General features: G+C 55.3%; 9 protein-coding genes and 1 non-coding gene across 10 annotated transcripts; 7 read left to right on the top strand and 3 right to left on the bottom strand.

Annotated features, from left to right (window-relative positions):
• Positions 1-73: 73 nt before the first annotated feature.
• SETTUDRAFT_19735 (uncharacterized protein) lies at positions 74-522 on the top strand (the record flags this gene model as incomplete). Its single annotated transcript, XM_008026754.1, has 2 exons — positions 74-106; positions 151-522. The coding sequence occupies 2 exons, from the start codon at positions 74-76 to the stop codon at positions 520-522; spliced, it is 405 nt and encodes a 134-aa protein (XP_008024945.1).
• A 290-nt stretch (positions 523-812) lies between these two features.
• SETTUDRAFT_t14 lies at positions 813-895 on the bottom strand. Its single transcript has one exon. It is a non-coding gene; the product is annotated as a tRNA-Arg (tRNA).
• Positions 896-1,242: 347 nt separating this feature from the next.
• On the top strand, positions 1,243-2,643 carry SETTUDRAFT_153922 (uncharacterized protein; the record flags this gene model as incomplete). The annotated part of the gene is made up of 7 exons (XM_008027477.1): positions 1,243-1,392; positions 1,444-1,587; positions 1,638-1,793; positions 1,840-1,950; positions 1,998-2,174; positions 2,225-2,379; positions 2,424-2,643. 7 exons carry the CDS (start codon positions 1,243-1,245, stop codon positions 2,641-2,643), a joined length of 1,113 nt encoding a protein of 370 aa, XP_008025668.1.
• A 160-nt stretch (positions 2,644-2,803) lies between these two features.
• SETTUDRAFT_163223 (uncharacterized protein) lies at positions 2,804-4,678 on the top strand. Its single transcript, XM_008027476.1, has 5 exons — positions 2,804-2,994; positions 3,057-3,122; positions 3,177-3,625; positions 3,672-3,813; positions 3,862-4,678. Exons 1-5 carry the CDS (start codon positions 2,941-2,943, stop codon positions 4,642-4,644), a joined length of 1,494 nt encoding a protein of 497 aa, XP_008025667.1. The 5' UTR covers positions 2,804-2,940; the 3' UTR covers positions 4,645-4,678.
• A 2,013-nt stretch (positions 4,679-6,691) lies between these two features.
• SETTUDRAFT_19732 (uncharacterized protein) lies at positions 6,692-7,393 on the top strand (the record flags this gene model as incomplete). Its single annotated transcript, XM_008026753.1, has 1 exon — positions 6,692-7,393. The coding sequence occupies one exon, from the start codon at positions 6,692-6,694 to the stop codon at positions 7,391-7,393; it is 702 nt and encodes a 233-aa protein (XP_008024944.1).
• Positions 7,394-8,691: 1,298 nt separating this feature from the next.
• On the bottom strand, positions 8,692-9,234 carry SETTUDRAFT_163221 (uncharacterized protein). The gene has a single exon (XM_008027475.1). The coding sequence runs from the start codon at positions 8,871-8,873 to the stop codon at positions 8,697-8,699; it is 177 nt and encodes a 58-aa protein (XP_008025666.1). The 5' UTR covers positions 8,874-9,234; the 3' UTR covers positions 8,692-8,696.
• A 1,346-nt stretch (positions 9,235-10,580) lies between these two features.
• On the bottom strand, positions 10,581-10,832 carry SETTUDRAFT_153918 (uncharacterized protein; the record flags this gene model as incomplete). Its single annotated transcript, XM_008027474.1, has 1 exon — positions 10,581-10,832. The coding sequence occupies one exon, from the start codon at positions 10,830-10,832 to the stop codon at positions 10,581-10,583; it is 252 nt and encodes an 83-aa protein (XP_008025665.1).
• A 1,856-nt stretch (positions 10,833-12,688) lies between these two features.
• SETTUDRAFT_171415 (uncharacterized protein) lies at positions 12,689-13,696 on the top strand. The gene has a single exon (XM_008027473.1). It carries the CDS (start codon positions 12,793-12,795, stop codon positions 13,276-13,278), a length of 486 nt encoding a protein of 161 aa, XP_008025664.1. The 5' UTR covers positions 12,689-12,792; the 3' UTR covers positions 13,279-13,696.
• Positions 13,697-15,893: 2,197 nt separating this feature from the next.
• SETTUDRAFT_163218 (uncharacterized protein) lies at positions 15,894-17,274 on the top strand. The gene has a single exon (XM_008027472.1). The coding sequence runs from the start codon at positions 16,025-16,027 to the stop codon at positions 17,054-17,056; it is 1,032 nt and encodes a 343-aa protein (XP_008025663.1). The 5' UTR covers positions 15,894-16,024; the 3' UTR covers positions 17,057-17,274.
• Positions 17,275-18,286: 1,012 nt separating this feature from the next.
• On the top strand, positions 18,287-20,300 carry SETTUDRAFT_163217 (uncharacterized protein). Its single transcript, XM_008027471.1, has 3 exons — positions 18,287-18,494; positions 18,578-18,723; positions 18,945-20,300. The coding sequence occupies exons 1-3, from the start codon at positions 18,378-18,380 to the stop codon at positions 20,032-20,034; spliced, it is 1,353 nt and encodes a 450-aa protein (XP_008025662.1). The 5' UTR covers positions 18,287-18,377; the 3' UTR covers positions 20,035-20,300.
• Positions 20,301-20,334: the final 34 nt, after the last annotated feature.

The following is a 20,334-nucleotide window of genomic DNA, read 5'->3' as shown; positions in this document are numbered from 1 at the left end:
TCTTCTTCTTCTTCTTCTTCTTCTTCTTCTTCTTCTTCTTCTTCTTCTTCTTCTTCTTCGGCAACGACACTGTATGAGCGGCGTGTGGCTGAACTCGAGCATCTCGGTGGCCTTGTTGCAGTCTGGCAGAATGCGCTGAGCACCACCAAGACCAACCTGCAGCAGTCGCAGGCAAAGAAGAAGGACCTGCAGACCAAGATACAAGACGCTGAGACGCTGCTGAAAGAGCTCAAGTCTGCGCGTTCATCCAAGCAGCGCCGTGCGACAAACAGCAAGGCGACGACACCGAGAAACGGCCAAGAGCAGCCTGCTATCCAGCAAACCACCGAACAGGTTCCGCCGTCAGTTCCTCGCAATCGAGTGCTCAGAGCGAATGAGTCTACCGATGCATTTCCGCCTTTGAACTTGCCGCTAGCTCCTAGACCTGTTCCTTCGAATACGTACAAGAGCCTTCGATTGGTTTACGCCCTAAAGAAGGAAACTCCTGGTGATGGAGACAAGTCTAGCGAACTTCAAGAGTGATGCACGAGGGGCGTGAGCAGGAATGGTGATGTAAAGGGAGGATTTTCAAGGGCCTGAGTCGAGTACTTTGTCTATAATATGCTCCAACTTGAAGATCAATATAATTGTCTAGCGACCGAAATTTGGAAATTATTAGCTCAAAGTGTCAAAAAAAATGAGGTGGTTACTGACTAGCCCCGGCTCGGATAAGTTGACATAGTGTGCTGTTACGTGAAAAATCTGCTGCCATGATATAGCCGCCTTATCCTGCTGCTGCACACACTTCGAGGTGCTCAGGATGGCAAAAAAATTGACCTAACCAGGGGTCGAACCTGGAATCTCTTGATATCGAATGAAATCGTAGTCAAGCGCCTTGCCATTGGGCCATTAGGCCGATTGTTGTGGTGTTGTTGGCGTTTTCTGAGGCTAGATAATATAATACTACATTTGGAAACTCAAACATGTCGATAGTGGTTTCTTCATAGGATATGGAAAAGAACATCCATCTCTGATAGACGAGAAAAACTTTTCAGGACCCTCGTGCTATTTTCATGCCGTGGTCTGATGGGTGGAGTTGAAATCTACGATAGCTCTAAACCTAATCTGACATAGCGTCACCTAACCCCTGTCTGCACGTCGCGTGGGAGGAACGGCTACCAAGTGCTCTCAACCTCGAACCTTACGGCTAGCTTCCGGATTGACTGCACAAGTAGTGCAAGCCGTAAATACGATTGCCTCACGATGGATGCATCTGGCGACGACATCACGGAGAAAGTACAGTCGCTGAGCGATTTGGAGCTTGCTGTTCTCATCTGCTTGGTCGCGGACCAACATTGCATCATCGAGACCGAGGCAGAAAGTACGCGCAGTGTACAGGATGAATTGAGACTGGTGAGTGGGTCCTTTTGATTTATCAAGTCTGACGATGCCTGACAAAAACAGATCGCGTCAAACGCGTTTGGGCTTGCTTCAGCAGTCCTGGAATGCGATGAGAGTACTACCTTGGACGACTTTGGGAAGGGTATATTGATTCAGCAAGAGGAGGATGAATATTTCGACAGCAGATCTGAAAGAGCAAGAGGCGAGGTAGGCTCAGTATTTGTAGGTCTGCAGGCCTATAGCTCACAAACCAGCAGTTTTCATCTCTATCAGTAACGCCAGGAATTCATGATGTGCGGACATCCAAGTCGCCCATCCCGATCAGCCCGCTGGAGAGTCAACGCATCGCAAATATCGTCATCGCAAGAAATCTGAACCACACAAGCGAGCAAGTGCAAATCCAAGCTTTAGAGGTTCGATGACCACTTTGCGCATTGTTCTTGACTAACGACTGGCTAGCTTCTGCGAGGAAAACGTAACTTCACCCGAACAGCTGTACATGCTGCTCCGAAGCCGTTCCTGTTTATTGCCTTGAATGCCTCTGGAAGTTCACGACTGACAATGCACTTGGTAGGTCACCAGTACATTGTCTTGTAGCATTTTCTGACCTGTCATAGAATGACCAGTTTTTCATCTCGCACAAGCACCAGGTTGAAGACGGGCTACCGAATCTTGAAGAGCTGCAGGAGAAGCAAGGCGTTTCTCACGACGGTGCCTCGACATCTTCGGTGGTGCGCACGCCTCTGTTTTTGCCAGGAAAGTACAAGGCTCAGACTGCCTTGTTTACGCCAGAGGCAAGTTTCTTTCTGATAACATGGCAGAAGACAGCAACTGACAACAGTAGGATGTCGCACATCTGACGAAGCTGACATTGGAAGTCAAGATCAGCTCGGAGGTTCGGGCTTACCTATATAACCTTGTCGTTTTCATGAGACTGCATCGAGCAGTTGCAGGAGGAGTCTCGGCATTGGCTACGAGACACTTCAACACATTGGCACAGTAAGTAAAATGCTCCGGGAAGTGAGCGGTGCTGATGGTGGCAGTACGCTCGCCCCACTCCATGGCCTTGACTACATCTCACCGTCCATGGTCGCCTTGGCCGCTCGCAAGATCTATCCGCATCGCATTGTCATCACGGCGCCAGAGAACGAGCGCAGCATGCAGTGGGGAAGCTCATTGGAAGCTGTCAAGGCCGTCCTCGAAGGTGTCACGGTCGAAGACGTCATCGAGGAGGTGCTCGAGTCAGTGGAGGTTCCGCTATAGCAGTAGCACTGTTTGTCAGCAAGACGACTGCAGGGATACGGGCCACAGATAATCCAGAGGGCAATTGAGTGCGAGCTGAGTAAGAATGCCTGTTGCTCATCTCATCGGCGCTTGGTGGTTGTGATTGGCACTCGGCGGGGTCGCACCGGCTGCCCCTCAGAAAGTGGGCCGCGGCAGCGCGTCAGTTCTTGCAGCCCTCGACGTACGGCACACGCTACAAAAGGACGCGGTACTGAACACCAGCGGTACCTCTGATATCTCGAGTCGCTCTGTCCTTGCGCGCTCCAGCCAGCAATCATGCCGCCCGGCTATTTCGACCAACTCAGCTCCAACATCCAGGGGGCAATCGAGGTACCTATGCCTACGTCTGGCAGACGTCATAACGATGCGTTGAGACTAACTTCCTTATTGAGAGCGAGCTTGGTGACCAAGACTCCAAGAGTATCGCCAGCGTGAACAGCCATGACGATGCGCTAGAGGTACCTACGCCCCCCGACCTGGGTTTTGCTTCTCCCCCTGACCAACGTCGCCAGGTGGTTTTCGAGGGCGGATACAACGGCCATCGCCGCAAAGCCTCGCTCGCACCGCATCCCTCGGGCAAGATGACGTCGCGCCCCGAAAACAACCGCCGCACGACCGCCTGCATTGTCCACTCGCTACTCGAAAAGCACGACGGCTTGCCCGTTCAAGACCACTCGCAGTCCTATGAAGGCCTCGCCCAAGAGCGCCGCGTGGACAAGGACCCGCACGCGTCGCGCGCTCAACATGCCCAGCAGGCCCAGCACTCACGGCTGTTGACCAAGAAGGAGCTTTCAGACATGGCTTTTGGCATCCGAGAGCTGTCCAAGAAGCTCTCGCAAATCCGCCTGAAGCTGCACGTCAAGAATATCTTCATACTAGGCAAAGCCCACGACGAAACCCTTATCAAGCATTCTCGCGAGGTCACCGAGTGGTTGTTGACCAAGGATTCGGGTTATACAGTGTATGTTTTGGCTCTACGCTGCAAGTGCTCCATTGACAAGGCGTAGCTATGTGGAGCAAACGCTCAAGGACAACAACATTTTCGACACTGCTGGACTTTTGGAAAAAGACGGAGTCAAGAATCGTCTCAAATTCTGGACCAACGAGATGTGCGCCGAGAGGCCACAGACCTTTGATATAGTCTTGGCGGTATGACGGCGCAATCATATTCACCGCGCACTACTGACAAGCGCACAGCTAGGCGGTGACGGGACGGTTTTGTACGCATCCTGGCTCTTCCAGCGCATCGTGCCTCCAACCATTGCCTTTTCACTAGGATCTCTCGGCTTTCTCACCAAATTCGATTTTGAATTGTACCCGCAATCACTCTCTCTGGCTTTCGCAGATGGTATCACAGTCAGCCTACGTCTCCGTTTTGAAGCCACTGTGATGCGGTCGCAACAGCGCGATGGCAAGGGACGCGATTTGGTCGAGGAGCTAATTGGCGAAGAGTCGGAGGACCACCATACGCATTACTCGGATGGGACGCACAACATCTTGAACGAGGTGGTCGTTGACCGAGGGCCCAACCCAACCATGTCGTCTATCGAGTTGTTTGGCGATGACGAGCACTTTACTACGGTTCAGGCCGACGGCATTTGTGTATCCACACCCACCGGCTCCACCGCATATAACCTCGCAGCTGGCGGCTCACTCTGTCATCCTGACAACCCGGTTGTACTCGTGACGGCGATATGCGCACACACGCTCTCTTTTCGACCTATTATCCTGCCCGACACCATTGTGCTACGCTGTGGTGTACCCTATGACGCAAGGACGAGCTCCTGGGCCAGTTTTGACGGAAGAGAAAGAGTAGAGCTCAAGCCTGGTGATTACGTTACTATCAGTGCTAGCCGTTTTCCGTTTCCAAGTGTGTTGCCATTGAACAAGAGGAGGACAGATTGGATTGACAGCATATCGAGGACTTTGCAGTGGAATAGCAGGCAAAAGCAAAAGGCGTTTAAAGAGTGGAGCTCATAGAGCGATAGATTATGTGTTAAGAAAACTCTCATGGAATAAAAAATGCTATTGGGATCGCAAGAGATGTCGACTTTGCTTCGAAACGTGCGCACGGAATTTCTACAGCCTAGCTTGTGCCACATTCGTTTCTTTTCAATTCACGGTTTCCCCCTTTATCCTGCGACGTCTTGTATCGCATGGGAGGTGGAGCGGTCTGCTTGACCCGGACCGAGTCATCGTCCTGCCTATCTACAGCATGACACCCTGCTCTTTCACATACGACCACAGGCAAAGTGGATTTCCGGCTCCCGTTCGATCGCCACACGAGAAAACTTTGACCGGCGGGTGAGTAGGCAGGCGGGTGACCACTGGCGAATACCCGCTGTTTTATGTTTTTTTTTCCTTTGGCATTGTGCTGGATGCAGTTTGCGTAAGTGGAGTGGAGCCAGTTCTCTGTGGGTACTGATACTCGGTTTTTGTTCGGCTGCAGCACTAAGTAACGAAGGCCTGCCTGCCTATTTGATACACTACGATGGCTGTTGAATTAGCGGAGTTTCTCTTACATGAAAATGTGACTTGACCCTTTCTACATATGATGAGATTAGATTGGCTTGTATCCTGACGTGTACCTGTCTGTAAGGCACTGACAAGATCAAACAGGTCCCCGATGTATTGCTGATGTCGGGAGTAGAGCAGGCATGATAGGCTCCCGGTGGGGAACAACTGTGAAGTTCGACGTACAATCCCGAAGAGATCAATCCGCGAGCTGTACCCGAATTCTAGAGACCCTAGTAAACTTAGCGTTACGATGCTCGTTTTCTAATTTCCAGCCCTGAAGCGTTGTAAGTTAGAGAGAGCTGGCGCATTTTATTTTCCACTCCAACGAAGCCTTTAGAGAGAAAAATATTTATGGAACATCAGTATCTCACAGTTCCACGATGCAATTGGTGTAGTATTATGTTGTCAGCACGGTACTCTATTTATCTAGTATGATAAAGAAAATTATTAGGTCTTTGGGGCCACAGTCGATCAGCCTCTAACTAGTTTTCAATCTCAAAATCTCACATGATGTGATGTTGGTCACTATACTGTGATAGGATTCCTCTGGCCCAAGGCCCTTCTCAAACCAATCTACGTATATCCCTTAGATTTCGTGAAGCAAACCATGCAGATGGCAATGGGTAAGCCAACTTGGTACACTCGCCTCAGATTCTTTGACTATACCAGAACGCTAGTGGTTCAAAGATTATACAGAGCCTTTCCAAAGTCGAGCAGGAATAGCATGGAAGAAAGAAAGGGATTACTCAAGTAGAGTTAGATAAGGGTGGAAAGTAATTTCATCTCGCAGAAGAGCGAGGTTAAGTGGTTGAACTGCAAACTGCGGAACTACAAACATCTGAGCCACAAATGGTACGTCTTACCAGTTCAGCTAGACTGTAGAATAGATAGTATTGCACAGCAAGTCCATGACCTGAATGCGACGTCTTGACGGCAAAGCCGCCCCTTTCTTCTCCAACGTTGATTGTACAGACCCGAATGACTGATCGTTTATAGCACGCTGGTGGTATCTCTTTGCCTCCTTCCATCATACTCTATGCTCTAGTATGCAATTCGCTACTTGAGGGTCAAGTCCACTTATACTTGACAACTGTACTGGCGTCATCTAGACAGTATGTCAACAACAATTCTGTAGCACAACCCCTGCAGATGATGAACACACTCGGTCAAGCAAAAATACATAATACCAGAAGAATAAAGTTCATACCCAGACATACGGGGAAAAAGCTGCCATCTGGACGTGTAAAGTGGTTTACAGTTTTACGGTTATCAGCACATCCACAGCCCCGCACCAGACGTCGCTTCGACCTTCCCAACCCGTCCATCATCTATCCACAGCTGCATGCAACGGGCTTCACGCAAAAAAGCCGTACTCACCATGACTCGGCCTGGGATCTCGCTGCTCTTAGCACATCCTTCTACCCCTCCATCTACTACGCCGCCGCCGCCGCCGCCGTGAAGCATCACTGACACCAGCAGCTCATTGGATTGCCACTGCTAGCAGCTCACAATGGCGATTCAGGTATCTCCAATGACGGAAGGCGACATTGACGGCGCAATCACGACAATCCAGGAAGCCTTTGCCGACGACCCCTACAACCACTGGATCTACCCAGACCGCAGCAAAATCTCGCTGACGCGCAACCGCGCTTCGCTCTGGCAGCGCTGCCGCTGGGGCATTGCCCACGGCATGTTCCTCGTGGCGCGCGACACGTCGGCGCCCTCTACCGTTGTTGGTTGCGCAATGTGGCTCCCACCGCGGCGCACCTCGGAACCAGAATCATGGTCCCTGTACCTCTCGTACTGGTACCTCTGGCTCAACCAGATCAGGATCAACCTGTGGTTCGGCCGCGGCGGTCTCAACACCAAGCGCTACTGGATCTGGAAAGAGCGGCAAGCCGAGGCCCAAAAGGAACTCTGGACAGATGAGCGCGGATACTACTTTTGTAACATTGTTACCGTGTTGCCCGAGTGGCAGGGCAAAGGCGTGGGACGCGCGCTGATGGACGAGGTGCTCAGGAGAGCGGATAACGAGGGCATGAGGTGCTATCTGGAGAGTAGTCTGAGGATACCGAATGTGGCCATTTATGAAAAATTTGGGTTTAGGCTTGTGAGGGAGATGGAGTGCAAGGACGGCGAGGATGAGAAAGACGCCGTTACGTTATTTTGCATGATGAGGGAGCCACAGAAGGGAGGTCAGACGAAGGATTGAGATGAACAACGCAGATCTGGTATGGACCTTGGGCCATTGCTGGTTCAACGGCAGAATACGAATTTCGGCGAGGAAGAATTTTTTTTTTTTTTAAAAAATAAAGGGTGGTGTACAATGATGAGAAAAATATCACCTCACCAGCTCCACACAGACACATGGGTACATGGAGGCTTAGGAATGTGTAGCGAGCAAGAGATGAGCATGACTACAGGCAAATGTACTGTAGAGCGGATAGTTGCTTGATCAAAGAGACATTGCATTACATTTCAGCTTACTGTGCTTTGGTAAGGATCGACAAGAGATCCTACCGCACGATAGGCTTCATAAAATCATGTCTAATACGGGGGTCTCGCTGTGATTTTTTTCGCCGATCGATTTTTTTTTCTTTGCAAAGGCACTGCGCGTCTGTGTGTTAAAGGGAAAGTAAGATTTACGTACGTGTGGAGTGCCAGACTCCCAAGAGGCCGGTCAGTATGTGCAGTGCACCCGATTGGTGGGCACAATGCCATACAGTATGTGAGTACTATGCACTAGGTTTCCGGGCTATTAAGACAAGGCAGATATTATCTCACAAGTACAAAGATCGACGACGTCACGATTACACTGCAGATCTCACCTCATCGTGTGCCTGGTATGCTTGTGCGTGACAAAGGATAGCCTAGGCCCGACTCCGCGCGGAAGAAAATTAAACCCCCCCGCCCACCATTGTCGCATGGGAATTGACCCTTATAAGGCCATTCACCGCTAGCATTTGCGGATTACCACTCTGGGGTTCGCGCTCCAACAAAAAGTCAAGAACACGAGACTGCGGCGTGCTTCGTCATGATCGGCAGTCATGCATCTACCGAACACCGTCCGATGACACCCCTCATGGAAGCAGAAGCTTGGCCTACATACCTCGTCAGCAATCCAGCATGTGCATGTATGACGCTTTTCCCCCCTCTATTCCCGAGCCGTTGAACGAGGGTCGTGGCGGTGGTGGTGGCGAGGAAAGCACTGCTTTTTCCTCTTTGGGCACTGTCCAATAAGAGACTCTTATAGGCATGCCCCTATGTGTATCGGCCCGTCAGGTGTTGTACATATGTGTACATACGTGTACCTGGCTGCGAGTAATCGGGGGAGGCGGAAAGGTCCTGAGCTACTTCGCTTGCTAGGCAAACGACAATGATTGAGCGAGTGATGGCTGCGACAAAACAAGTTCATGGCCTGGGCGAATAAGCAAATGGTACGCCCAACATAATTTTTCTTTTGGCAATCTGACATGGATTTTTTTTCCACAATCGCCTGTGGATATTACCAACCATTATGCCTGCGCATAAGCCGTGTACGGTGTATATTCGGCAGTGTTACAGCCTTTGATTTGGCTGTGTTTAAGGAGTAGCATGGGTGTGGGCGACGACTGTGGGCGCAACAGGCTTGGGTCTACTCGTAATCGTGTAGAGGTATGATTGTCGGTGAGTTGCATCCATGATCCGGACATTCTTGGTTCCGGAGAGCTACTCAATGTGATACATAACAGTCGACGGTCCAACACGTTCCAGGGTATATTGACCATGACATGGTTTAAAAGCAATAACCCACGCAGGGCCAACGGGTGCGCTGGCGTTAAGCGTGAAAGGGTATCCACGGATGCGGAAAGTCACACACACACACGAGCTGAAGTCATGGCAAAAGTTAGTCTGGAGGATGGACTACGCAGCTTCGCAAAGCGGGCGCGCTTGCATGTATCCACGGGGTCGATGGTGTATATATGGTGGGTAACTATAACCACAGAGGGTGCCACTTGGTGTGGGCATGGATGCGATCAACAGGCTAGCAACTGATTGTTGGGCACCAGGTGGGCAGCGGGAAAAGCGGAAGCAAAGAAAAATAAAAGGGTGATGAAACACACACCGGAGGATAAGCCACCCTGCTGTGTCGTCGCCATCATGCTCGAGCGGTCTGTTTGGGAGGGTGGGCAGTTCCAAGTTGTGCCAGGCCGTGGATCGCTGTCGACGCTACTTAAAGGAGGGGTAGTGTTGCGGGCGGGCGATGGTGGTGGAGCGCGTCCTCGTACATGGACCTAGCCGCAGCGGCGCGAAAACATCGGTTGGGCCCCCGAGACAAAAAGGCCTGATCGCTGCGCAGAGTGTACGCAAGTCGCTTATGGTGCCCGGCCTGCCGCCTTTTCCCTCCCCCCTCCCTCCCCCCCCCCCCCACAACTGCCTTCCCAGCCAGTCTGATGACCACGGCACGCCGGCTTCTCCCTTTGTCCAACACAAAATAGGCGTTCAATATACAGAGGCCCCGCTAATCAGGGCCATGCAGGCGTGACTGCTTTTGCTCGCTATGGGAATAGAGCATGCAGCCGGTGCTGAGTGGTTGCGGCAGCCTTTGTGATCAACCACGTAAGCACGGTTTAGCCTGCTGGAGGCGGCCTAGAGGCACAGCGACAGGCGGTTTGTCGATCTGGTGAGGTGAAAAACCGGATGGTGCAGGTATGGAGGTAGCTGGTAGTGTAGTGTAGGCCTAGCATGCATAGCATCCGCGGGCCCAGTCTGCACCGTCATGACACCTGACGACGAGGTACCTGCAAACGAGTGTCGCCGCCGGGCGAGCAGGTCTCAGTTGGCAGATCCAGGAGTGCCCTTGTCCGTCGGGATGCACGCAGTAGCACCGAACTGGCGTCGCTTTTGACACATCGGCTGATGTGACGGCGGTGGGATGCATGACTGGCAGGTTCCAAGCACACGTCTTACAGGCGAATACTGACTGCTGTATAGGATTGCGACTAGGGGGCGGCCACTGGAAGATTAAAGCGGAGTGCCATTTCCGCTTTGGTGCGCAGTATTACAAAGGGTCAGATCGGTCGTGTAACCGTACCGAGTAAGCGTCGTGTGCCCAGCTGGCCCGACCTCGGATACCGTCAGAGAGGGTGGTGAGTGCTGTGCGTGTGTGCTTGCTTGCTCTGCTGATTGAGAAAAAACTTTGCTTCTATATTAGCTGCCATGTCGGCGCCTGTTGCATCAGCAGGCGCCTTGATCCTCCTGCCTTGATTCATGACGACGGCCGGAATCCTTCGCTCGTACGCGTTGCATCCCTTGGGATGCTGTCAGAGAAAAAAAAAAGCGAACCAAAGAGCGATGCGACCGGTCCAGCTTGGTTCACTGTGAAGCGGCAAAAAAGTAAAACAAACGCCCATGGTGCCTCAAAACGAGTCACCACCCGACGCACCACGCCCCCCCACCCTCGTCCCAAGAGTGGAGACGGGTTTTGCGGAGATGCAGCATGGCTGAATCTGCTGTGGTGGCAGGGCACTTAGCATAAAGTCGAGCGAATGCAAAGTTTCAGCTGCGACGCGCCGTGTGAAGCCGAGTACAGACGACTCTCTGATCCCTACAATGGTCACACTGACAGGGGGCTTGTGCAAAAGTAATGAGAGTGTTGGATACGAAGACATGGCGGCGTGCGTTTTTATTGCTCATGTACGGTACCTGCAACCTGCACATGGACGAGCAGGCGGCTGCTGAGTCGGCCAAATAGCGTATAGCCATCAGCGCGCATGTCACTCACTCATGTGCGAATGCCATTGCCCACGCCTGCCCGAGCTAGAGATGGGTTAGCAAGCGGTGCTGGAGATGCATAGTGCGACTCAAACCGGCAAATGTCAAGTCGAGCGCCAGGAGGCTCCCTCACCGACGATTAGTGTGGCTGCTGATCAAGGCACCCCCGGGAGCATGCGACGGAGAACAGCGATTGGCCGCCTGATGCTCGACGTTGAACAAGTCGACCTTTGTCGAGCCGCCTGGTGAGGCTAATGCTCGCGCCTGCACCCAAGGATAAAGTGCCGCCGCGCCCGCAAGAGAATTTCGCGTTTGACGTCGCCCTAGTGGGAGGGGGGTCTAGACCACGCATCGCAGGCATGCGAGCCAACCCTACTCGAGATCGTCGTCATCCACAAATAATGCGGCTACCGAGCCCATTCTTTGTTATGGATGCAACTTGCTCGCTTCGTGCTGCGCCTGTGGCTAGCCTTGCGTTCCCCAGCGCCCGACGCATTCGCGCTGCTGCGAGGCCGCCTGGGTGTTGTGCTTGTGCTTGTGCTTGGACGAGGGGGGGGGCAGTAAGTACACCTACTAGAATACGAGGGCGAGGCGGCAGCACCACCCTGCCTGTGCCTGCAAGAGTAAAAATAAGAGTCGGTGTCGGACCACGCATGTGGAGGCCAAATCAGCTACCCTCCCTCCCCCCTCTGCCGCAGAGAATGGCCCTGCCGACCCAATGTGGAGATGGCCTTTGTTATCGGCAGGGTATCGTGATGGCTGGTCTGTGAGTGGCTAGCGTAGGCGGTGCCGCTTATACCGCAATTTTTGTTCTTTCCACGGGCTTTTCCACGATGAGACGCCACGTTTGAGACCCACCCGACTCGTGGACCGCGTACTGGTACGTCATTCCAGGGTTCCTTTCCCGTGTTGCAGATTGCCGGACTGGGCCTGGTACAGATGGGCAGCTGGCGGAGTGCAGGACCCGCGCCGCGTCAAAACCCAACCAGAGTGCGCCCGACCGAGGCAGCCCGGAGACGGCCTTGTTGAAACGACAGTCTTTGATCATCTCGATTGATGAGACCAAGACCAGCAGCGCACAAGACGGCTGCGAGGCACGGCGTCGCCCCAATAGTGCCATGACCTGCAAAGCCTGTCTTGTGCCAAAGCCATGCACGACTCGCCGACTCGCCAGCAGCTGACGAATAGCGGCAGGATGCAGGTCAGCACGCAACCAACACCTCGATGCGATGGTTTGCCGGCTAGAGAGAGACGGAGACACGCACACATGGAGACGTTGTGTGTGTGTGTGTGTGTGTCCAAGAGAGTACGAGCAAGCAAGCGACGGGCTGCCGTGCAGAGCAGGCTCTCCGGTGGCAGCTCGGTGCTTATTTTGCTCAGTACATAGCAGCACACCTCTTGTGTGGTGCACAGCGTAGCACAGCTGCGCCGCAATTTTTTTTTTGCGTCGACCAAAATGACCGAGGCTGGCTGGTGCAGAGTCATAGTGGGCGTGTGTGATACGCGGGATGTGCTGCATCACGGGATAGGGCGCAGCGATTCGTTCTCCTACGGGTCGCACTAGCTGGCAATATGGCTCACTGACGCCCACGCTGGGAATTGCAAGTCTTGACCAGGCTGGACGTGTCATGTCGGAATTGTTCGCTGGCACGAATAATCCATCCATCCATCAATCAAACAGGATGCAGGCGGGAGCCGGCTGCCCGCAGCATCCATGTCAACGTCGAGAGCGCGATATTACGCGGGGGTGTTCGTTCTGATGCAGCCAAGTGGCCGTTGATAAGAGGCTTTTTTTTCGATTTCTTTTCTTTTCGGGGGGGCATATGCCATGGTGGAGGGAGGTGCTGCAGGGAGACAATGGCATCCATCAGAGTCCGTATACTTGTTTTGGCGAGCACATGCCAGCATCCCCCCCTGACAGAATGCTGTTCGTTTGAACCACGCCCAAAACCATGCTTGTGCCCGTGTTGGACCGCTGCCGATCATTCAGGCGGGACGAAACCAGGGTTCCTTCTCGGCGCTTCGGCTGCATCTCATCAGCCCGCTCCGGGGATTTCTGGTCATCGAACGGCATTGCCGGTTTGGGCGCGGTCGCCGTGGGGTTGTGGCCAGGGAGGCCTGAGGAGAAAGGGCCTGTGCTTGGCGTCTACAGTAGTGCAGGCAGGCAGGCAGGCCGGTGCAGGCGTGGTGGTTGTGATGGGGAGGGGGGGAGCAGCGACAGGTGAGCAATGTGCCGGCGTGCATGATTACCTATCCCGTCCCAAGTGCCCATGTCGGTCGAGGGGTACAGACTATAGTAGGCGCAAGGGGGGGCGGTGGGGTAGCCGATGGTCGACGATCTGAGCAGGACAGAAAAAATGACATGCCACTTTTGTGAACGCGCGTATCGCCATGTCGGGCACAGTGAGCCCGGTGGTCAATAATGCCGGGAGGTGATGCAGCGGTTCAGCGTGGAGGAGGCCCACAATGGGCGTGTTTCGATCAACAGACCGGTGGCTCGGTTGTCCAAGGCCGATACTCGACGTTAGCAGCGTGCACATGGTTTCAAGGCGTGCTGCAGTGGAGCACGGCGCTGGGCAAACGTTAAAGTGGTTTTTTTTTCTCTCGCTCAGTGTTGCTCGGCGGTGCCTAGGTGCAGCCAGGGTGGGCAGGCTCGACACAGGCCCCAGTGTGCGTGTACGAGGCGGCGCCTGGGCGCGAGCCGTCGTGGGCGGCAGTCCATGCTTCGGCGGACAAGACAGGCGGCTTGTTGCGTGAGTGCGTGAGGGTGTGGGTGCGCGTGAAGGTGTGTGTGTGTGTGTGTGTGTGTGTGTGAGAGAGAGAGAGAGAGAGAGAGAGAGAGGGTGAGTGATGACGGAGCGGCTGGCTGGCTGGCTGGCTGGCTGGCTGGCTGGCGGGCGGGCGGACTGGCACTGGGGGGCGGCTCGATGTTGGGGGTTGCAAGGCTGATGCGAGGGCGAGGGGCAGGCAGGCGGGCAGGCGTGCGGTGTGCCAAGGATACCGTGGTGATTGCACCAATGTGGGCTCTGGGCTGGTCGCGCCGTTGGGTGTGTGACGCAGGCGGGCGATGCATGTGTGTGTGATGGTGCATTTGCATTCGCTCTGCAAAGGCGCCTTGTCATGGGCTCGCGGTCCCCGTTGCACGTCGCGCAGTCGCAGGGGCGATTTCTGGAAGGCGCTCGTCTAGGCGCAGAGCCAATGGCGGCGGCGGCCCAGCGCCCACCCCAGATCGCGCTTGGATAGCCATGGGCCAGCGCTGTGGTTTGCCGGCTGCACGCGCGACCAAGCAGGAGGTGCTGGGCTGCTGGGATGCCGTGCTGGGATGCCGCGCTGGGATGCTGCTGGGGTGCTGCTCTGCTGGGCGCGCAGGGTGCTGGGAGCCGGGTGCGTGCTGCACTACACCTAGTCGATACATACATAGCAGACTACTCCATACCTGCTAGCAGCTAGCAGTGGTCGGTCGTACATGGGCGTTAGGCGTGGGCAGTAGTGGGTGCAGCGTGCCGGGTGCTTGTGGTGGTGGTGGTGGTGGTGGTGGTGCCGGTGCTGGGGGGAAGGGGGAGGGGGGGGCACTGCGCCTGTGGATGCCTGCCTCTCATTGGCTGCACGCCCGCCCTCGCCAAAACACAGTCGTCGCCCAGCCCAGCTCCCAACCTCGCTATCCGCTTCTTCCACCCTTTTCCGAAACTACTGCCGCCAGCCAAACTCTGCCCCCCCTCCCCCGTCCACTCCACCACCACCACCGCCATCATCCATCTAATACTGCATCCGTCCATCCATCCATCCGCCGACGCCCCTGATCTCGCGATGCCGCTGCTCCTGCTCCTGCTGCAGCTGCCGCCGCCGCCACACAGGCTCGTCTAACACCACCCATCCACATCGTCGCCGCCCCGGCTGGCTGGCTGGCTGGCTGGCGGCCTTGGCCCCCCCTCCCTCTCTCCAGTAGGGTACGAGTATCGCCGGCCTCTGCAACCCCCCACTGCCTGGCGATTATGTGCGCTGCGCTGCGTTGCGTTGCGTGCGTTGCGTTGCGTTGATGCCCCCCCCCTCTCCCCCTCAGGCGCGGCTAAAACATGACACTACCGAGTGAGGGCGTCGCCGCCGCCATGCACCCACCGTCCTTTGTCCAACACGGCCAGGGCTAGTAGACCGCCTGGAGAGCCACGGCACCCACCCACCCTCACACACACCCACAGCCCGCAGCCCGCAGCCCACAGCCCACAGCCCACAGCCCACACACTCACACCCACACTCACGCACTCGCTCACACAGCACACACAGGCACCCGCACCCGCACCCATGCGCTCTCACACACGACACTCGCGCGCCCCCCCCCCGGCGTGGAGCCCAGCTGAGTCGCACTGCAAGTCCCACCTCGGCCTAGTCGCACTACCGCTTTCTGCCATCATGGCCTGCACCCGTGGTGGTTTCCCTGGCCTGCAGTCCCAGTCCCAGTCTCAGTCCCAGTCCTGCCCTGTCTCGACAAGAGCCGGCCGTCGTCTAGCTGCACGGATGCTCCGTCGCGCGCTGCGCCATGATACATGGTCCCTTTGCTCGCCCGGCTTCCCTGCCCTGTGATTTGGTCATGGCAGGCGTTCCTTTTCGCTTTCTGCACCCATGTCGCTGGTTGATGGTGCCAGCCGTGCCACTGGCCCTAGTCGTCGCAGCGCTCCCACTTCCTCCGAGCCATGCCTTGGTGGCTCCGTATAGTCAATACGCACCCGTTCCCTGTCTGCATCTATCCCACTATTACTTGTTCTTGACTCTGCCTATCCTACCCTAGCCCTGCCTGCCTCTCCGTGTACCATGACTTTTGCCGCGAGGGTACAGTGTTCCAATTTCCCCATCCCACCCTTCCCAATCCGTCTATATCTCTTGGCACTCGATATACCTATGCAGATGTCCCCCCTCCCCCAGGCCATGGCACCCTCTCTACAAAGTCCGACCTGACGGATCGTGACCGACTCACACACACACATATATACACGCCTACAACCCTTGAGGATACATCAACACTCATCACACACACCCCCCCAACTACCACCACCAATACATGACCACTTGCTTCCCAACATACGATCTCGCCAACATGTCTGGCCACATGCAACCATCACAGCTCCACCGACGCACCTCGCGTGGCTCAGTCAGCCAAGCAGCATGCCGCTCGTCACGGATTGAAAAGACAAAGAGCCACCACAACAGCCCAAAGGCCATGGAGAGGAGAAAGACGACGTCCGAGACCAAGCTGTATGCTACGCTCGACGACCACTACCGGATGATGTTTGGCGTAGAAGCGGAAGAGGCCGAAGAGCGACCCCAATCCACGCGACCTGTGAGCTGGCATCCTGCTTCGTCTCAGCTCCAGTCACAACAACAACAACAACAACAGCAACAAGCTGTGCAACAAGCAACAAACTACTTTGAGCCCATGACGCATCAGCCGTGGTCACAAGCTTACTCGCCATCACGAAACTCTTGCCATGGCTCCGACTACTACTCGCTGTCAGCACGCAACTCGATGCTGGAGCCCATGACAAGTGCGCCAGCTGGTTCCGACTATGGATGGTGTCAACAAACAGGCGGCTACGCCAACTCGTGCACCAACACACCAAGGTCGGAGCCGCTGCCGTGGTATCTGCAGCAATGGGCACAGAAGAACCAGGCACAGGCTTTTGAGGGGCACGAGGATGACGGAGCCATGGCATACCGGGGTCAGCAAGACCAAGACATGGATGGGGAAGAGGAGGAGGAGGGCGAAAAGCTAGTGGCCCTGGGACTGTACGACGCGCCCGAGCCATCTCTGACATGGGGGGCACCCAGCCAAGGCAAGGGCCTCAAACTGGAAGAAACGTGGCAGCCGCCCGAAGAGGATGGCGACGAGGACGACGATGACGCAAGTTCCGAGGGCAGTGTCGAGGAGCCGTCACCACCCTTGCCGCCCGTGGACGAGCAGGTGCAGCACATGGCGGTTCATGTCAAATCGCAAACGCCCAGCAGCATGGAAGGCCAGAGCTTCTTCTTTGACGAAGACGAGACCGTGTCCAAGGAGTGGTGGTTTCAACAGGTCAAGCAGCCCTCGATGCCAGTGCGGGAGGGCGGGCTGGGATACGGGTGGTTGTGAGGGGGGGGGACAAGGCGGGTTTCAAACGGCCTTTTGGTGCTACTCAAACACCGGGCACAAGGGAGCATTGGGGGGGTTTGGTATTTATTTTTACTATTTTTGGTTTAGCACAGCATGGCGTTTTGCATGGACCCGATTGGGGGCCGGATAAGACCGGTAGAGACAGAGATGGAGATACCCAGCCTTCGCAGGCATAACAAGAGAGAGAGAGAGAGAGAGAGAGAGAGGAGGAGGAGAGAAAGACTTGGCGTATCGCTCACACGAGGTCAGATGGAAGACGCGACTGTACTGTATACTAGTAGCATAGCAGAAGGCGTGGGCGAAAGCAATCAAAGACATGTTAGCATGACGGGACATGGTCAGTTGTGAGGACGGGACGCAGACTGTAGACGTATTGCCATGTAGACGACAGGTTAGGTCTCTCTCTCTCTCTCTCTCTGTCTGTCTCATTTTCTCTCTTCAGGCCGCCGATGCAGCAGCAGCAGCAGCAGTAGCAGTAGCAGCAAATAGCGCGTCGGCGTCATGTCGCCGCGGCATCCGGATCCATGTGGTCAGGTCCCAGTGTTTGGGCAGCGCAAATGAAGCACGACGCAATGCTGTCACAGGCGCCGGCAAAGTCCCGATGGCCACGCCCACGCCCACAGCTAATGCCGCCCCCTCAGCCTCATCCGTCGAGCAATGCATCTTCCACTTGCGTCGACTCGAGCGCCGTGCCGTCTCGCCTGGCTGGCGGGCTGGCTGGCTGGCTGGCCGACTGACCGACTGACCGACTAACTGGCTGGCGGGCTGCCACGCCGTGGTCCGACCGCCCGCGAGCCGTCAAACGGGCTGCATCTGGCTCCATGATGCTTCTGCTTCTGCATCGTCTGCATCGCCCAACCTCGGCGAGACCCGCCACAGTTGCCTTTCCCAACCCGCACTCGCACTCGCACGCCCTCGACGCCGACGACATGCATGCCTGCCTGGGCCACGCCCGGAGGCTAACCACGTAGCGCGCAATAGCATTTCAGACGGCACAGGTTCCAGAATATGGGGTGAGATTGCGTTTCGCCAGACTGCCATACACCACGTACTAGTACACGCCATGCCCGCCATCCGGGCATAGCCCGGCGCTAATCCCCTCCACTCCCACCACTGGCCCTTTTTTTTTTTCTTCCTCCCTTCTTTTCCTTTTGGCCCTTGTGCATACCAACGCGTCCTCACGTGCCTCGCATCTGCGACGTAATCGCCCCCCCCCCGCCAATCGCTGCCTGCAGCCTGTGCAGACCCGGCTGCTTTTCACATCGCGTTAGGGCCCCGCCACGCCCAGATTAAAGCCGCCATGGACTCAAATACTCGATTCGTGGCGACGGCATGGCGCAATAGCTATGAGCTGCTTCAGCTACGCCAGGACTTGTACGCTTCCGACACGTCCAAAAGACAAAGGGCTGTCCGCAAGGTAAGCCAGCCGCGACCCCCCTCCCCCCCCCTCAGAGGCCCATCCGCCACGTCATGCTGCCCAGTCAGCTGATGGCCAGCTAGGTTTTCGCATGGCGGTTGCGCAAGCCAGACGGCCTGCCTCTGCTGCTCGAGTCCACGGCAGACATTGTTGATGTAATGCTGCAAGACGCGAGGGGCTCTCTGCCGCACAATGCCCTGCGCCTGCTCTATGCCACGGCACTATCCAGGTAGGCCTTCTTCACCACAACGTCAGCTCCCTCGCTCCCTCTCTCTCTCTCTCGTAATACACCCGATCCTTGTCCCATCTGGCCGTGGTCGAGTTGGAACTCTATCATCGGCATTCCTTGTCCGCGCCACTCGACCTGTTCGTCTTGCTCCGCCCACATTCTCTCCCACCTGCATGCTGCAACCTTAGTCGGAACCGACAAAGATGACACCAACCCCGTAGATTTGTAACCGGTCTGGCAGACACCCAGATCGACTTGACTCGTGACCGCCCCTCCTGGTTCCCTTCTGGAAAGTCGCTCCAGCTACCCCTCACTCTACTGGAAACACGACACCGCATCGTCCATCGGCATCTTCCGTCGCTGGCAGAGTTGAAGCGCGCCGCTACCCAATCTCTCGAGTGGCTATGGGACTGGTACTGGACCCAGTTGGACTATGCCTTCACCACCGCTACATGTGCACGCGCAGACGAGGACGAGGAGCTGGGTGTAGAGAGTAGAGACGCCATCAAGGACAGGCTACAAGGCATTCTGAAGACCTATGTCAAGGACAGAAAGGCCGAAATCAAGCGTCGAAAAGAGCAAAGCACGGCTGCCGAAACCGCCCTGTCGACCTACATGTTGCGCTTCTCATCCAACACAACCACCACGCCCCTTAGCCAAGTACGCCGTGTCCTTGTTGAACAGTTAGTCGACGCCGAGATGATTCTTCCTTCGGATAAGAAACTGGGCAGTAGCATGTCGGGAGCCTTTCTCATCTGGACGCCCCTGCTTCTTGCCTTTAGCACAGGAGCTTGGTCTGAACCGCGTGTCCTCTCTGTCCATGTACTGGTGGAGCGCCTCATTCAGAAGATGAATTCAGACGGGCAAACAACCGTGGACCCAGAGAGGGACCCCGTAAAAGAGGGTCTTTTGGCGTGGGCCCTACACGTCGTCACGTCTGACAGCTGGGCGCCCGCACGGCGACACTCGTCGGACCATGGAACGCATGAGCAGCTACTCGCAAGACTCTTTTCCGCCCCTTCTTTCTGGAGCCTACGGATGGCTGAGACGCTGCTGGAGGCTGGACACGTCACCAACGTCGAGTCGTGGCGCGCTGTGCTTGCTGCGGCGAGAGAGGACGACAGTGTAAGCCAGACAATGCATGTCGACGTGGATAGTATTGCTGAGGCAATGCCTGTTGGACAGGCCGACGGTGAGTGGAAAGACAAGGAAAAGGAAAAGGTCCAGGGGCCAGTCAAATTGCTGGGTATGTGGAAGCCCAGACGTATTGGATGGATGCCTGAAGGGTGGTCGGATGATGAGCAAGAGTGATATGATATGCTGCCAAGTTGCACCGTGAGAATACCATGACCATGCTGGTGATGATGGCGTGACATTGCACAAAATTGACTTTGTCTGCTTGCTCCAATCACCCCAAATGATAGAAAAAAAATAAACAAACAAAAGGGATATAACGTGGTTCATAAGCGAGTCGGTCACCCAAGCGAGTCGGTCACTCCCCACCAGCGCGTTGACGTTGACACGTTATCACAGTCTTTTATTACAGTCAATAAACTATTGCAATATACCAAATTAATTGTCAGAATCGCTACTATCACTTACACTATCTAT

This window comes from Exserohilum turcica (assembly GCF_000359705.1).
Source record: "Exserohilum turcica Et28A unplaced genomic scaffold SETTUscaffold_2, whole genome shotgun sequence".
Taxonomy (NCBI): Eukaryota; Fungi; Ascomycota; class Dothideomycetes; order Pleosporales; family Pleosporaceae; genus Exserohilum; species Exserohilum turcicum.
The sequence above is the reverse complement of the archived record's forward strand: the minus strand, read 5'-3'. Positions and strand labels throughout refer to the sequence as shown.